Consider the following 16,817-nt stretch of genomic DNA (forward strand, 5'->3'; position numbering starts at 1 on the left):
ATGAGTATTCCAAGTTTCTTTGCTTCATTTGATGCTATTCAATATCTCAATTTATCAAATGCCGGCTTCGCGGGACCGGTTCCTCATCAACTTGGCAATCTAACTAGCTTGCACTACCTTGATCTTTCAAACAACGCTAATTCACTCTACATTGTTGGAAGTCATTGGCTTTCAAATCTTTCTTCTCTTCGGTACTTGAATTTCCAAGCGGCAGATCTCTCCAAAGCGCCTAATCTTCTCAAATCATTGAATGAGCTTCAATGGATATCAGAACTACACTTGTCTTATTGCAAGCTTCATATTCCGCTCTCTCTTCCTCATGTTAACTTCACATCCCTCCATTTCATCGATCTTTCAGGTAATGTTATTAATTCAACAGTACCTTTGTGGTTGTTCGAATTAAGAAATCTTGAATATCTATATCTCGGAGGAAATAGCATCACAAATCTTATTCCTTCTGCCATTAGCAATTTGACTAATCTCAAAGTCCTTGATCTTTCGAATAACGGAGTTCTTTCTAGTGGAATTCCGACATCACTAGGCAATCTTTGCATGTTAACTTTGCTAGATCTTTCGGGGAATAATTTTACCGATGAGTTGCATGAATTTGAAGGAGCATTTTCAGGATGTGTTAGTAAAAGTTTGGAAACATTGAACTGGAGAAGTAGCAATTTAGTCGGACAATTACCGAATTGGTTAGGCAATCTCAAGTCTCTTAAAACACTTGATTTTTCGGAGAATTCATTGTATGGACCAATTCCACAACTTCAACTGCCATCATTGCAAGAGTTATATCTTTCTGATAATGCATTTAATGAAACTATTCCTCCTCTTGGGCAACTGTCTACAGAACTAGTTGATGTACAACTTCAAGGGAATAAATTGATGGGTGTTCTAACTGAAACTCATTTTGCTAATCTCACAAAGATTGAATATCTTGACATGACTTCAAATGCATTTGTATTAAGTTTTCAATCGAATTGGACTCCGCCGCTTCGACTACAAGAAGTTCGCATGAGTTACTGTCGTTCGGGACCGGCATTTCCTAATTGGCTTCAGAAGTTGACAAACTTGTCAAGCATTGAGATGTCATATGCCGGGATTTCAGATTTCATGCCGGATTGGTTTTGGAATTTTAGTCAGAAACTTGAGAATGTAGTCTTATCACATAATGACATCAAAGGCAAATTGCCAGCTTCATTAGAACATCTCAATCTACGCTATATCGATTTAAGTCACAACCATTTTGTCGGGCCACTGCCGTATTTTTCGTCAACATTTCAAGAATTGAGGTTAATGAACAACTCATTTTCAGGATTTATTCCAAATGATTTGATGGAAGCAATCTCAAGTATCTCATATTTCTCTGTTTCCACAAACAATTTAAGCGGCGAAATTCCTCAATCAGTATGTAAATTGAAGCAATTGATAACACTTGATCTCTCCAAAAATCAGATTATGGGAAGCATTCCAGATTGTTGGGATCAATCACAAGATTCACAAATGCAGGTCATGGATGGCTCTTACAATTGGAATCAATCACAAGATTTACAACTGCAAGTCATGGATTTATCTTACAACAATCTCAGTGGTGGCATTCCTACTTCTATTTGCTCATTGCAGTTTTTGCAAGCAATACATTTGAATAATAATAATTTGTCTGGTGAGCTCCCGTCGTCATTGAAAAATTGTACAGGTATGGCAACACTTGATCTTGGTTACAATAAGTTCAACGGAAACATATCAAATTTGATCAGTGATAGATATTGGAGTCTTGGCATTGTTCGCCTCCGATCCAATTTGTTTACCGGCATCATTCCTCCAGAGCTAGGCAACATCATGTCTCTTCGAGTAATAGATCTTGCACATAATGAATTTTCAGGAGTTATTCCGCTTTCTTTCGGCAATCTCAGTGCCATGATGGTTTCTCCAGCATTTTATCAACAAACATATCTCGGTTATGTGGACAATGTCGAAGTAGACATGAAAGGCCAAGTTCGAAGGTACGATAGCACAGCTAGTCTTCTCATTGCTATTGATCTTTCTGATAATCAATTATCAGGAGAGATACCGGAAGAGTTAACAAATTTGATTGGATTGCAAAGCTTGCATTTATCTAAGAACCATTTCACAGGAAAAATCCCCGAAAATATTAGTCAGCTGCAATGGTTAGAATCTCTTGACTTATCGATGAATAATCTATCCGGTGTGATTCCACAAAGTATGACTTTGTTGACATCATTAAGTGATTTGAACCTTTCTTATAATCACTTGTCCGGAGAAATTCCATCAAAAGGTCAATTCCAAACACTTCTTGATTCATCTATCTATTACGGCAATTATCGTCTTTGTGGCTTTCCATTAGATGTTAGCTGTCAGAACAACAACAAAACTCAAACTCCAACATTGCAAACTGAGGAAGAAGATGGTTCTGAGGATAATGATATAACATGGTTTTACTTGAGCATGGGATTAGGGTTTCTTTCAGGGATTTGGTGCTTTTGTGGTGTGCTGATTGTGAAGAAGAATTGGTGCTACTCATATTTTTCATTTCTAGACAAATTGTATGACAAGATGTATGTGTTTTTGGTGTTGAAGTTGAGAAAAATGAAAAGAAGCAATCACTTGTAAGCTTTCACACATTTGTATGATCATTATTTTTCTTTAGTTATAAAGTTCTGTTGTATTCAATGTAAAATTCTTGTGGTGAAATTTTGTAACTCAAATTTAACTATTTTTTTTATTTTTTTTTATAGCCAAATTATCCTAAAAAAAAAGCAATATAAAAATTTAAATTCAAATCATACCAACAAATTTTGTGCATTTTTCTCAATTAATAAAAGAATTAGATTTGCTTGAGCTTCTGCTAATAATACCAAATACAAGAAGCAAAGGAAAACCTTCTGCAAATCTTGCCTGTGTTCAAGTTTTGATCAAAAACTGGGGAAAAAAATACAACATGAAGTTGATGCCATTTTCACCAACATAGCTTTGGAGAATTCCGGACATTACAAGAATAATAATACACAAAAATTGGTATCATATGCTTTAGAGTTTCCTCGAGCATCAACCGAAGAAGTTCACTACTCTAGGGCCTCGGTTTTTCTTTTGTTTTACAAGAATTTTCTCTTCAAGAACATGCTCAGAAGAAGGCAATTCTGATTGTGACTGCTGAATGGTTTTCTTCCCATGTTTTGTATCTTCTACCATGAAATCATCTTCAAGATCATCTCCACTTTGAAAAATTGTATGCTGTGTTCCCCGGTCTCCATCACGATCACCAACTGCAGAGGAAAGACATGAAAAAAATACACGTATAATAATTAACATCATTACTTCAACAACTTGTCATTTACTTACAAAGGTACTTACAGGTATCACTTTACACTAAATGAAAATCCTTTGATATATATATATATATATATATTAATCTTCAAGTTTATTCTTCTTACTATAATCAAAATTATCTGTGTTATAATGGCATCTCAGCAGCAATGTATCGATAATAGTTTAGCATCCTACTTTTCCGCTGTCTTAATGGTAGGATAGAGGTAAGTGAGGACAAAACTTTATCATAATTAGTGTGTTATTTCTCCTTCTCTAAACAACAAACTAAGTTTATTGAATGATGTGTAAGAAGATTGTTCTCAGACCAATAGACCAGTTCATGGTACACAAGTTCACCACAGGATTCTACATGATATAAGCAGCATGTTGAGAGAATGGAGAGAGTGGCCACTAATAAAGCATTTAGGTTGAGTTGATCAATACTAGAATGCTGTCAAATAGCTAAGCTTTGAACTTGTTTCCAAGCATAAGATTGAATTGAGACTAGGTTGATCAATATGCATTTGATTCTTCTCTTCTTTCTAATAGGGATTTTTAGGCCTGGACATGTTTAAGGTCAATGTGCTCCAAAGCATCTTGAGGCTAATATTCGAATCGAACATGGATATGGTTTTCCAAATAAAAATCAGCAAGATTTACTTCTATATATAAATAGGCCTGTCTTTCTACTTCAAATTACATAGTAAATACATAAATGATGTGGATAATTGGAACCGTCAGCTTACTTGAAATTTTCAGTCCTGTGGAAGATAAATAAGTTTTGTTGCCTTTGTTTGGACAATTTTTGGCCAAATGGTCTATTCCACCGCATACTTTACATGATCCACCCTGAAATTGTATAAACCAGGTGTTAGAGATGTAAACTTCCAAGAATGTAAATAACAATTGGATATGCATATAATGTGTTGAACTGACTTGTGATTCTATAACAGTTTTATAATGTGAAATTGTGTTACCACATATTATTGTCAGATACACCAACACATGTATAGGATTATATACAAAGAAATGATTTCAGTTTTATCTTTACCCGCTAAATCAAAGTCACCAAAAAAATGAAAGCATGTTCAAGTACCTTTGGATATATACCGTGAGTGTTTTTTGGACAGTTCCTGCTTAAGTGTCCACGTTCCTTGCAGATAAAGCAATCGGCATACTTTGTTTCCCCTGCATTTACAGAGAAGATCACTAAATGAAGGACTTTCCTTCACTCATGACAAATAATCAAATTTATTATTAAACAAGATCAAGTTTACTAAAAACAAAGGCTGATGAAAAGATGAGAAAATCAGTATGAAAGAGATCTAGATGCTCAAATCTTAGGTTGATGTTTCAGTTATAGCAACTTCTAGAATAGAACTAAAGAGAGGGTATCAGCATGAAATAAGCAACCTGACGTAGGAAAATGACAAACCAAATTTAGCACATAGAATTAGAATATAGGCACACAACACTACAAAAATCATGTTCTGAAATAAAGTTCAGATATGTAGCAATGAAAATTTAATATCCTTGTTTGTATGTTGTGCATGCCGACAAGAAAATTTGGAACCAAGTTTGAACACATTTGTCTAGACTTGAGAATTTCAATTAGCATCCATCTTTATCTCATCTCAAGCAACGGACAGAACACTTCCATATCAATTGAAACATGTGATTTCAGTTTAGAAATTACAATACATTAAACAAAGAGTAAATTGCAATTCCAAAGCACTACATAAAAAATAACAAAAAAACAATAATAAGAGTACCGTCTTGACGAGGTAAGGGGCACTTATGAAGAGAATGGCCAACTTCGCCACAATTATAGCATATCTTGTTATGATTGGTGTCCTTCTCAGGGCATTGCTTAAGACTGTGACCACGTTGCCGACAGAACAAACATATCTGAACATAGCACACAGCATATCAGATTATTATTTTTAGTGCAAAAGAAATTGAAAATCAAATAAAACTGAAGCTAGGCAAGCAATAGGCCACTGCTGCAAACACCAGCTAAGCACAATCAAGCCATAGAAACTTGGTTTAACAACATAGAAATTTGCTGAAACACAGTCATAACAGTCATATAGAAAATGGCAGCCTTCGATTTTCATCAACTTTAATGCTGAAATTAATTTTCTCCACTATAATAACAGGGTTTCCCAAAGTAAAAAAAAAAAAAGAAGCTTGAAGAGGGGCCACTCTCATGTTGGATTTTTTCAGTGATAAAAAAGAATTATCACTTATAATGCAAGGAAATAATTTAAACAAAATGAAGAACAAACATTAGAATTTTCCTACATAACTACTCCTGCTGAAATTTAGGAAAGATAACACAATGTAGTTTTAATCACGAAGATCACCAAAAACCATGAATAAAAACCTGAACAAACATCTAATTCATAGCCTAATTTGAACAATCACACAATTCCATACAATATCAACTTCTAAATCACAATGAAAACTTCAAACCTAGCTCACATCAAAGCAAAAAATAGAAAAACAAAGAAAAATTTTAACTTTATCACCACACATTAGCCTTTTTTGCGTATCCACCTAAACTCATCTACTCAACAAACAAAAGAAAACAAATTGCCTTCAAGTTCATCTTTCTCACATACAATTCCTTCAATTCAATCTACGAAAGAGAGGGTAATGGACCTTGTTCTTATCCCAGCTGGCTTTCTCAGGGCAAAGCTTAGCGATATGATCGGAAGACTTGCAGATGAAGCAGTTCTCGCCGGGCCTCATGCCGGGAACTCTAAAAGGGTGTTTTCCTGAATTCTTCTTCGTTTTCAGGACTTTGCCCTTAATATTACGCTTCTTCTTCTTCTTCCTGGAAGTGGAATCGCCATGATTGGAGAGCTCGGGCTTCGGGAAGAGCTCAGGATTGGCCTCCTTGAAGCGCTTCCTCGCGAGCTTCTGCCTCTTGCTCACCATCACTGCGATCTCAGAGCGTTTGAGGGTTTTGAGGTTCAGTGCGGCGGGGGATTTCCAATTTATAGCGTCTGAATTTCAGGGACTGATTTGTAAATACAAAAAATTAACGGGTTTTTCTAAAATAAAACTATGTCAGGGAGTTAATAGTAAAAACCCGGAAAAAATAGATTGATTAATGCATATTAAATAATGCAAAAAAAAATATTTTAAAATGTGAGGATAAAAAAATAGAGAACATCATATTTATTGATTTAATAAATTCTATATTTTTTTAAATTTTTAACACAGAATAAATAGATAGTTTCAACAAAATAAATTCAAATAAGTAGAAATAATCATTTCACTCATCCGTTAATTAAACAAATATCTTCCATGTTTTCCCTGATATTTTTTATAATTATATAAAACTCCTTGTAAATTACTATTATCTTTTTAACTATTTAATCCTTTATCTCAAACAAAAATAATTAATTTCAACCCTCTTCTGTACTTCAAAAATAATTTTCATCTAACGTAAAACTTTGGTAATTCAAGCACTTGATTTTGAGTTTAAATCTTTGAAAAAGTTTTATATTTTTAGCTCTTGAAAAAACATATGTGTATTATATATGTATATATATATATATATATAATAAGAAGAAGAAGAAGAAGAAGAAAGAAATCTTAATTTCAAATAATCAAACAGAGCTACATCCTGGTGCTTTCCTCAACCCTCTGCTGTTCAGCAAACTCCTCACTGACTCTGCATCTTCCCACCTTCCAACTGCTGCATAAACATTCCCTAACAAAACATAATTCCCAGTGTTTTCAGGCTCTATCTCAAACAAATGTTTAGCTGCCAACTCTCCTAATTCCACATTCTCATGTACAACACATGCACCAAGTAATGCTCCCCAAACTGCTTGATTTGGTTCATATGGCATCCTCTTTATCAGCCCATAAGCTTCCTCCAACTTTCCGGCTCTACCGATAAGATCAACGACACAAGCATAATGATCAAGACTTGGTTTTACTTGATGTGCTTGTAGCATCTGCTGAAATATATGCACTCCTTCATCCACTAATCCTGCATGACTGCATGAATACAACACTGAAGTGAATGTGACTTTATTTGGTTCAATTCCGGCCTCTATCATCCTTTCTAAAAGGCTAATTGCCATCTTCGCGTGCCCGTGTTTGCCGTATCCTGAGATAATCGCACTCCAAGCCACATAATCCTTTGTATTTAGCCCTTCAAAGAGTTCTTTCGCAGCGTCTAGGCACCCAGTTTTTGCATAGGCATCAACTAGGCCTGTTGTTGTTTCTGTGCTCCGGAGGAAGCCGGTTTTTGTCAGAAAACAGTGTAAGTTCAGTGCTTGATTCATGTCTGCTGAGTCAGAATAAGCCGGAAGGACACTTGCAATCGTTGCTTGGTCCGGTTGCACACTTTCTGCCAGCATTAACTTGAAGTGCTTTATCGCTGTAATTGCATGCTTATTGTGAGCAAACCCTGATACAACAGCATTCCATGTCGCTGTTCTTCTTGAACATGTTTCAAACACTCGCGCACTGAAATTCATGTTGCCGCAATTAGCATACATGTCAATCAATGCAGTCTCCACTACGATATCATCCTTAAGCCTTAATCGAATACACAAACCGTGCAAGCATTTGCCGTAATTTATGAACAGCGCACTTGAACAAGCTGAAAGTAGTGAGGCCATTGTCACTAAATTCGGTTTGATCCCCGAAAACTGCATCCTAACACCGAAATGTAGAGCTTCTGATACACATCCATTCAAAACACAACCTCCAATCATTGCGGTCCAAGAGACAACATCCTTCCTCCAATTTCCATCATCAAAGAGCCTCCTTGCCTCACCTAAGTTCCCGCATTTCGCATACATATCGATAAGAGAATTCCTCACGGGAGCATACTCTCCAAATCCTCTTTCATCTACCAAAACATGCACTCTCCGGCCCGTCTCTAAATCCTTAACAACGGCGCAAGCCGGTAGAACAGACACCACAGTGGCCTCATCAACCTTGACACCATCACCAACCATTCGATCGAAAACCATCAAAGCCTCAGCAGCGCATCCATTCTGAAACAACCCCGCAATCATTGTATTCCATGAAACAACACTCCGGTTATTCATTCCCTCAAAAACAACCGAACCGACCTCCTTCTCGCCGCAATTCATATACATTGCAATCAAACAGTTTTGAACAACCTCATTGGACAAAAACCCGGAAACAAAAGCCTTGCAGTGAACTTGAAGCCCCATTTTAAAGAGCGGGACATCGCCGCAGGCCTTGAACACGAAAGGGAAGGTGAAGTTATCCGGCCGAAAACCCGAAGAGATCATTTGAGAGAACAAATGAATGGCAATGAGGTGGTGCTGGGATTGGACGTGGGCGCGGATGAGGGTGTTGTAGAGAAAGGTGGTTCTTTGAGGAATTTGAGCGAATAGGTTGTGGGCATGGGAAAGATGGCCGGAGAGGGAGTAGGAGGAGGTGAGTTTGGAGAGGAGGTGGGTGGCGGAGGGGGAGAGGAGGAGGCCGGAGGTGAGGAGGAGGGCGTGGAGTTGGGTGGTGGGATGGAGAGATCCAGGTTGAAGAAGGGAAAGACATTGGGATGGCGAAAAAGGGATGTGGAAATCCACTTTTTTTGAAATAAGGCGGGAAGGATTTCTCATTGACTAATTCATTCAGTTCAAGAAGTTGGCATAGAGTGTGTTGTCACTAAGTATAAACTTTTGATAATAATAATAATAATAATAATAAATATATTGACAAATGTGGATAAACCATGGATGAGCGATGGGCCGATGGCCACACGTGGATATAAAGGCCAACTTTAAATTGTTATATTATTCCAAAGTTTAAAACTCATATCGCTTCATTAACTCATTAAACTCGACATTAATTATTTTTTAGTTATACTGTAAAATAAAATTCACAATCATTTTATTCATTTTTTTTACTTTTTATATATATTTTTTATTAAAATATAGGTCAAAATATCAAAATGATATTTTATTTTGAGTTTTCTTTTAATTCCTCTAATATAAAATCCACTATTTTTGGTACTCATATTTGTACATTTCTATTATTTTGGTTTATCTAATTGATGGATTTGCCTTTTTGTTCATTTCTAACAGATGAACTAAAGGGATAAAAAAAATGAAAATATGTAAATATAAGAATCGAAAAGGACGGATTTTATAGTTAAAGAACAAAAATGTACAAATACAAGAACAAAAATTATATATTTTATATTATATGGACTAAAAGGACGCAAAATAAAAAGACCATTGTGAGATTTATACCTAAAATATAATTATTTAATAAAATTTTAGATATTATTAATTAAAATAATTAAATAATATATTTAAAATATAAATTATTACATTATTTTTAAAAAAATTAATTTTTGATAATTATATGGGCTTTTTTTCATTATAACTATTTTTTTATTGTCAAAATAACCCTACCCAAAATATATTCATCAAACTAACAATGAAACCATCACATCAACCCTCATCTCATCACCCATATGTTTTTAAAATATAAAATATTAGGTTTTTTTTTTTCAAAAACACCCTTTATTTAAAAAAAAACAAATAAAAAATATTTTTATTTTTAAACCATTTTTTAAGTTATTATTATTAAATATTTATTATTATTTTTATAAAAAACCAAAAATATAAAATAATTTTTTTAACGGGATTTATTTTAAAAGATATCCCCAGAGTTAGTTTTAATAAAAAAATTAAAAATTGTGGGTTTTTAAGTAAATATCCCCAAATCGGATTCGGGTTATAAACTCTAAGGACCCGACCCGTTTATTCTCTTTAGTTTTCCCTGTCATCCTCTTCTTCTCTTTCGCGCGTGTTCTCTCTCTCTCTCTCTCTCTCTCTCTCTCTCTCTCTGGTTCTTCTCCATTGCTACGGATTAGGGTTTCCATTCAGCTTCTTAGGGTTTGAGATCTCCTTCTCGGGATTCTCCTCTTCGAGCATGGCTCACTGATTAGGTTTTTGATCCACTTTTCCATCAATCCCGGATACAGTCTGTCCAGATCTCCACCGGCGATCAAGGTAAAACGCACCATCAATTCGTAATCATCTGTTTTATTTCTTGAAATTTTATACTTGTATTTGTTTCCAATTGATTCTTGATTATCATCACTGCTTCATGGCATGCTGTGATCTTTTGGTGGAATCCCAATTGAGCAATTGTGCTTTGATAGATATTTGAGGACATTATTGATTAGCAGAGATAGATCTCATTTGCATTGTTTTAGTTTTACTTGAGAACTAGTTGTTCTATGGATTCTTTTTAGAGTTTGCATGTCTTCAGTTCTGGTTCCTAAATTCAAGAAACCATTTTTTTGCCCTGGAACACTCATTGAAATGATTTTAAAGTGTTATGTAGTGATTACCATGTAATGTTTTTACTTTTTAGATGAGGAGTGGTTATGTTAAAATAGTTCTTAAGTTGCTAAAATTGTTTTAGTTTTACTTGAGAAATGGTTGTTCTATGGATTATTTTTAGAGTTTGCATGTCTTCAGTTCTGGTTCCTAAATTCAAGAAACCATCTATGCTCCTGGAAGGCTGGAACACTCATTGACATGATTTTAAAGTTGTAATGTTTTTAGATGAGGAGTGGTTATGTTAAAATAGTTCTTAAGTTGCCAAAATTGTTTTAGTTTTACTTGAGAACTGGTTGTTCTATGGATTCTTTTTAGAGTTTGAATGTCTTCAGTTCTGGTTCCTAAATTCAAGAAACCATTGATTACCCTGGAACACTCATTGAATTGATTTTATAGTGTTATGTAGTGATTACTATGTAATGTTTTTAGATGAGGAGTGGTTATGTTAAAATAGTTCTTAAGTTGCCAAAACATGTGAAGCTTGACTGGAGAAAACTTTGAAGTCTTTGACCGTTGACTGGAGCATGTTTGTGGACCCACCAGCTTCACATGTTTCCCTTGATTTGTGGATCTGGTCGGCTATAATAATGGAGGTTTATTTCTTGGCTTTTGGAGGCTGAATTTAGGGGTTTGGTTTTCTTTCATTCTTTGAGTTTTAGAGAGAAGACAGCAAGCTTGTGAAAATATCAACCTTTCTCTTGGGATTGTCGGCGACCGAAGAAGGTGGGTACCAGCTCAACCTCTTCCTTGGAAGCTCCGGCGACTGAAGAATCAATTCTTTGCCGGCAACTCATCGGAGAAATTAGAAGTATGTGCCTTGCTATTGTGTTGAATGCTTGGTTTTTGTGTGGTTGTTTTGTTATTTTTGTGTCTTGTTAAAGCATTTATTTCTAACTCTTGTATTGAGAATGTTGAATCCGAGAATTTTCTGAGTATGTTCTGCCAATGATGAATTGTGTTGATCATCTTGGGTTGTTATGTGTAGCATGCCTTCGTAATTTAATTTATTTAGATCTATGTATGCATGTTGTAACCTTGAACTTGATGAAGAACCTGCAACCTTGATGTGTTATAATTCTGATTTTTTTAAAGCTTGATCATATAATCATGTTTTTACTTTAGTCTTTATATGTGTTTAATTGCTGGTAAGCATGAGATTTTGGAACTATGCATGAATCTTAATTTTTTTTGTATCTGATTTTCTGAAATTTTCTGAATTTTGATTGCTTTATTATGTTTATAAATTCTGTTTATTATTTTTATATGCACATGACATCTGGATTTAATTTATGTATACACCCGCGTAAGCATGATGTCATTCAAAGCATGTTTTGTTTAGTTGATTTGTCTCATTATGTGTTTATATATTTAATTGTGCATGTGTATTCTGCAACCTTGGTATGTCTACTTTATGGTAGCAATTAAATGTTAAAGCATGGCGTTTTTCTAAATCAGTCATGTTAGTTTGTTATATATGTCCATATTTAAAGATGCATGGCTGTTCTGATGCCATATTTGATCTTTGAAATTTTGAATGTTTGATGTTGATCATTTGGTATTTGGGTAGAAGGTTTGCCTGAGTCCTTGCTATTAGGGTTGTAATTCATCCTTTTTGGGTTTAGTTGTAAGTTTAGGCCTGGCCCAAAACTTGTAAATCTAAGTATAGATTATTTTGTAGGGTAGATCCTGTAGTGAGCTCAAATTTGCGGGATTTGTTGAACCCAATTTCGTAGCTCGGAACCAAGTAGACTCTCGCATCCGTATAATTATGCATTTAAGTGTGTGGTTAAATTAATAAATTATTTATTTTATTTGTTTATTTATTTATCTTGTTCTTACATGATTTAATTGGTATTTTATTTTATTATTTTGTATTTGTTACTTATTTAATTATTTATTTAAGTTAATTATTTTTGTCAGGTGTTTTATTTGGTATTTTCTCCGTTGGACGCGGCCGATCTGTCAGCGAGTCCGGCTCTGGAGCTGAGGCGTTACAGATTAAAATGGTATCAAAGAGTTCAGTTAGATGTCACCCTTTTGATTTAAAATTTTGTCAATGTTCAAAAGTTATTTCTGAGAGTGGTCCGGGTAGTGTATCTTATTCTAAAGTTTTGTTCGTCTTTTGATCTGCAGAATCATGCCTAGGGGTAGACGGCGACCTCGCAGAAGGCCTGCAAGCCCACCCCAAGAGCCCATGGACTTGGAGCAGGAGGTTCTTGACCAGTCAAATGCTGAAGAACAACCAGATCTCGCCACTCTGACAGGCATCATGAGAGAGTTGATGCTAATGATGCGTAACCAGAACCATCAGCATGCTTCTAGAGGCAGTCGGGACCTACTGACAGAGTTTGGACAGCACGCACCATCGTTTGAAGGGACCACTGACCTGATAGTGGTCGAGTATTGGGTCAAACAGATAGAGAGGACCTTCCGGGCTATGCAAAGCCCTGATGAAGATAAGGTTAGACTGGCTTCATACATGCTCAGAAATAGTGCAGCCTTGTGGTTTGAGAGAGAACTACGCCTCAAGGGTGAAGATGCCTTCAAGACCTGGGAACAATTCAAGGAAGCCTTTTATGCCAAGTACTTCCCATTGAGCCGTCGAGCTCAAATGGAGAGGCAATTCTTAAATTTGAAACAGGGATCGATGACTGTGGAAGAGTATGAGGCAGAATTCGACAGGTTATCACAATTTGCTCCGTCCTTGGTAGAAGATGAAAACAACAAGTCCTATCGCTTTGTAGAGGGCCTGAAGAATCACATCCGGCGAGCTCTTGTACCATTCCTGAGGCTACCCTATGTTGATGTAGTTGGTATTGCTAAGGATCTGGAGATCACATGGCAAGAGACGCAGGATTCGGGTAGACGCGAACAGCAGTGGAATCGGGGTCTGAACCCTTGGAAGAGTCAGTCTTCCGGGAGTAGCTTTGGGCACTCCAAAGGGAAACATCGGTCACGACCTTACAGCAGGCCCTCGGCTTCATCATCTGGTTCTGGCAGTAGGGGCTCAGCTGGCAGTGTTACTCAGGAGATTCGGAGTCCTACTTGTGGAGGACATCATTCTCAAGCAGAGTGCAGACGCGCAGCCCGCACGTGTTTTAGATGCGGCAGTCAGAAACATTTTGTAGCCCAGTGTCCACAGAGCCCACCTTGGACTTAGGGAGGTGAGGAGACAAAGAGTGCGGCAATTGAGCAGCCCTGATCATCTGGTGGATCACGGCAGTTTGGTACTGCAAACCGTTCTCAGCAGAGTGTCTCGAGGGGCAGCCCCGATCATCTAGTTTTGGCTACGGATGGGTGGGCATACAAATAGATCTATGATAAGTGTCTGATGAAGTTAGCACCACCTATTGCACACCTAAATATTCTTCTAGATGATTCTAGATTAATTTGAGTCAAACTAAGTTTATAGTTTGAGTATAACTCTTAGTTTGGATAAATTAGTTGAAAATGGTGATTATTAGATAAGTTAGAGTCAAATTTTAGTTAAAATCAAACCTTTATTGTGTTAGGATATATATTAGCATATGATTGTAAGCCTATAAGCTTGTTGCTTTATTATTTGTGTGGCAGTGTGTGGTAGAGTGCCAAGTGGTGAGAGGCTTTTATTGTGTGATTAATATTATAACTTGTTGCCTCTCCACTTTGTTTCTCACAAATTCTCAGTAGTGTCAAAGTTCATGTTTTTAAGGCAGCAGCCTGAAATTGCAGAAACAAGTTATTTTTTGTTCTCCTATTGAATTGTAACAGCTGAAGTTGCTTTCTGGGCTATTCCTTCTATTTGTATTGACCAACAGTGAATGCATTGGAAATCAAACTATTACTTGAAACTGATTATTTGATAGATACTTTAGCACTTTGCACATATACTTATTGGAAATGTGGTATATTTTAGTGTAATGCTTAGTTCATGAGTCTTTTGGATAAGATGGTTTTTGCTTTCTCCTATTGAATTGTATTACTCGTAATAGCTGTAGTTGCTTTCTTGGCAATTCCTTATATTTATATTGATCAACAGTGACTGTAATGGAAATCAACCTCTTATTTGATACCGATTATTTGATAGATACTTTAGCACTTTGCACAAATACTTATCGGAAATGCTGTATATTTTATTGTAATGCTTAGTTCATGTGTATTGTGGATTAGATGGTTTTTTAGTTCCTTATAATCCATTTTTATTTTCCAGTAGGCTCTCGCCAATAACTAACTAAATTCATTGAGCAGTAATGCATGCCGTTCCACAAGCTTTGAAAATAACTTGGAAAAACACATTATAAATTTTTTGTTGTTTAATGGGGTAGTTATATATATCAATACAAATTCATTGAGCAGTAATGCATGCCGTTCCACAAACGCTTGAGCAATAATGTAAAAACTCAAACATTTTACATGGGTTTCAAACTCAATATCAATTTTTTGTTGTTTAATGGGGTGGTTACATATATCAATACAAATTCTTGCCATAGACTATGAGAAAAAAAATATTTGTAATATAAAGTAATATATTATCAAAGATTAAAAATAGTTTAACCATGTTATTTAAAACTATAATATTTTGTGCAATATTTTTTCATGTATTTAATTTTTGAGAAAATGTCATATATTTCTCAACAATTTATTAACTTATTAGAGAGAGTTATAATATTCTTTGAAATCTTAATTAATAAATAATTAAATTAATTTTGTTAGATTAATAAGAAAACTTTCATTGTGGTGTAATTTATAAAAAAAATCTTCTAATTGTAAATTTTTATCTATATTACTGTCAATAATATATTTTAACAATAAAAATCTAAAAGCTGATAAATATATTTATTGATATAATACTAACAGCTATCAATGTAAAAGAACCATTAATATTTTGAAATATTTTTAGATTAATCATTTCTACATTAATTGGGTTTTATAAAAAAAATGTCATTTTGCAGACAAGATTTGAACAAATGACACCAACACTTTTTAAAGTGAACCATTCTAACCCAACCAAACAAATGGACATTTTGTTAATTTTTTTTTTAAAGATATAAACAATCAATAAATTCAATTACTTCCACATTGCATAGGATAGGTAAAGGCATATGCAATTGACTATAAAAGCATCCATTGCTAATTGAATTTGGTTGTGGTTTTTTTAACATTTTTCATTATTTTTTAAATAATTTATTATAATTTTATTTAAATAATTAAAACCAGGCCGGATTACAATCATTTGTACAATGGTCATCATGTGTGTTTTAACTTTTTTTTTTTATTATTTTTTAACTGTCACGTAATTCACTAGATGAAGAGTAGATTGGCCTTGATTTCATAAAGTTGTACTATGCCATCCTTAAGCAACATTCAAGCCCTTTTTGGCAAAAAGAGCAAGGAAAACAAACTAGAAAGAGATGCCCACGAAACAACAAACTTTGAAGAGCTAAAAAGGAAGCTGTATCCTTTTAGCAAAGAGGGAACGATCGGGGTTGTGGTGTAGCAAGCATGAACAGCAATCCTATCTACAGGCGCATATTTTGTGATCGAGGGTTGATCACAAATATTTTAATTTGAATTTTTCATTTTTTTGGTTTTTGCAAGTGTTTGTGTCTCCATTGAATATACATGGAAAGCTTATCAAAGTGCGGAAATCCATGCCAAAAACAAAATGCATCATTGATTTTGTACATTGATTTTTCTCATTTTTGGGATGCTGTGGTTTGAATAATCTTGTATTTGTCGTGGGTTATCGTGAATAATCTTGTATTTTTCCCATTTGTTATCAGTCTATCTACTATAGTCACAGTTTGTCTCTATAATCCCTTTGTTATAAGTATTCAGTTGAATATCTATTTAATCCTTTTACTCTATCTAGTCAGTCTGTCTACTATAGCCAGTCTATCTACTATAGTCAGTCTGTCCAACAAGCAATTTATTTTAGTAAGCCTTTGTTAACAAAAATAAAATGAGATTGTTGAATATGGTTAAATGACTTTTCTGTCAATTTCTGCAGAAAATTATAACCCTTCTTGAAGTATTCTACCCCATGATCACTGAGATTAGGGCAATAAAGGGGTTGTGTTTTGATGGGAAAAATCTACTTCTCATTGTTCATGGAGTTGCTCAGATTTGGAGGAGAAACTACGGTTGGTTATG

General features: G+C 35.1%; 4 protein-coding genes across 8 annotated transcripts; 2 read left to right on the forward strand and 2 right to left on the reverse strand.

Annotated features, from left to right (window-relative positions):
* On the forward strand, nucleotides 1–2,631 carry LOC120275590 (receptor-like protein EIX2). Its single transcript, XM_039282213.1, has one exon. It carries the CDS (start codon nucleotides 1–3, stop codon nucleotides 2,629–2,631), a length of 2,631 nt encoding a protein of 876 aa, XP_039138147.1.
* Nucleotides 2,632–2,837: 206 nt separating this feature from the next.
* LOC120275286 (uncharacterized protein C683.02c-like) lies at nucleotides 2,838–6,288 on the reverse strand. Its single transcript, XM_039281818.1, has 5 exons — nucleotides 5,992–6,288; nucleotides 5,100–5,235; nucleotides 4,424–4,515; nucleotides 4,074–4,176; nucleotides 2,838–3,284 (listed from the first exon to the last, which is right to left on the reverse strand). The coding sequence occupies exons 1-5, from the start codon at nucleotides 6,268–6,270 to the stop codon at nucleotides 3,067–3,069; spliced, it is 828 nt and encodes a 275-aa protein (XP_039137752.1). The 5' UTR covers nucleotides 6,271–6,288; the 3' UTR covers nucleotides 2,838–3,066.
* Nucleotides 6,289–6,942: 654 nt separating this feature from the next.
* LOC120275396 (pentatricopeptide repeat-containing protein At5g39350) lies at nucleotides 6,943–8,951 on the reverse strand. Its single transcript, XM_039281951.1, has one exon. It carries the CDS (start codon nucleotides 8,946–8,948, stop codon nucleotides 6,948–6,950), a length of 2,001 nt encoding a protein of 666 aa, XP_039137885.1. The 5' UTR covers nucleotides 8,949–8,951; the 3' UTR covers nucleotides 6,943–6,947.
* Nucleotides 8,952–10,153: 1,202 nt separating this feature from the next.
* On the forward strand, nucleotides 10,154–14,529 carry LOC120276350. Of its 5 annotated transcripts, none has more exons than XM_039283077.1 (4): nucleotides 10,154–10,349; nucleotides 11,301–11,493; nucleotides 12,589–12,691; nucleotides 12,819–14,529. In XM_039283077.1, exon 4 carries the CDS (start codon nucleotides 12,823–12,825, stop codon nucleotides 13,843–13,845), a length of 1,023 nt encoding a protein of 340 aa, XP_039139011.1. In that variant the 5' UTR covers nucleotides 10,154–10,349; nucleotides 11,301–11,493; nucleotides 12,589–12,691; nucleotides 12,819–12,822; the 3' UTR covers nucleotides 13,846–14,529. The 5 variants fall into 5 exon arrangements, with proteins under 5 accessions (XP_039139011.1, XP_039139008.1, XP_039139010.1 ...); XM_039283074.1 differs by having other exon boundaries at nucleotides 12,606–12,691; XM_039283076.1 differs by having other exon boundaries at nucleotides 11,339–11,493; nucleotides 12,606–12,691.
* The last annotated feature ends 2,288 nt before the right edge of the window (nucleotides 14,530–16,817 follow it).

This window comes from Dioscorea cayenensis, chromosome 14, assembly GCF_009730915.1.
Source record: "Dioscorea cayenensis subsp. rotundata cultivar TDr96_F1 chromosome 14, TDr96_F1_v2_PseudoChromosome.rev07_lg8_w22 25.fasta, whole genome shotgun sequence".
Lineage (NCBI taxonomy): Eukaryota > Viridiplantae > Streptophyta > Magnoliopsida > Dioscoreales > Dioscoreaceae > Dioscorea > Dioscorea cayenensis.

Excerpts from the sequence above, each read along its gene's own strand:
- LOC120275396 (XM_039281951.1), bottom strand. The coding sequence starts at position 8,948 with ATGAGAAATCCTTCCCGCCTTATTTCAAAAAAAGTGGATTTCCACATC.
- LOC120275286 (XM_039281818.1), bottom strand. The coding sequence starts at position 6,270 with ATGGTGAGCAAGAGGCAGAAGCTCGCGAGGAAGCGCTTCAAGGAGGCC. Across the intron at positions 5,236-5,991 it reads CCAGCTGGGATAAGAACAAG|ATATGTTTGTTCTGTCGGCA; the intron begins GTCCATTACCCT and ends TGCTATGTTCAG. Across the intron at positions 4,177-4,423 it reads CTCACGGTATATATCCAAAG|GGTGGATCATGTAAAGTATG; the intron begins GTACTTGAACAT and ends ATACAATTTCAG.
- LOC120276350 (XM_039283077.1), top strand. The coding sequence starts at position 12,823 with ATGCCTAGGGGTAGACGGCGACCTCGCAGAAGGCCTGCAAGCCCACCC.
- LOC120275590 (XM_039282213.1), top strand. The coding sequence starts at position 1 with ATGAGTATTCCAAGTTTCTTTGCTTCATTTGATGCTATTCAATATCTC.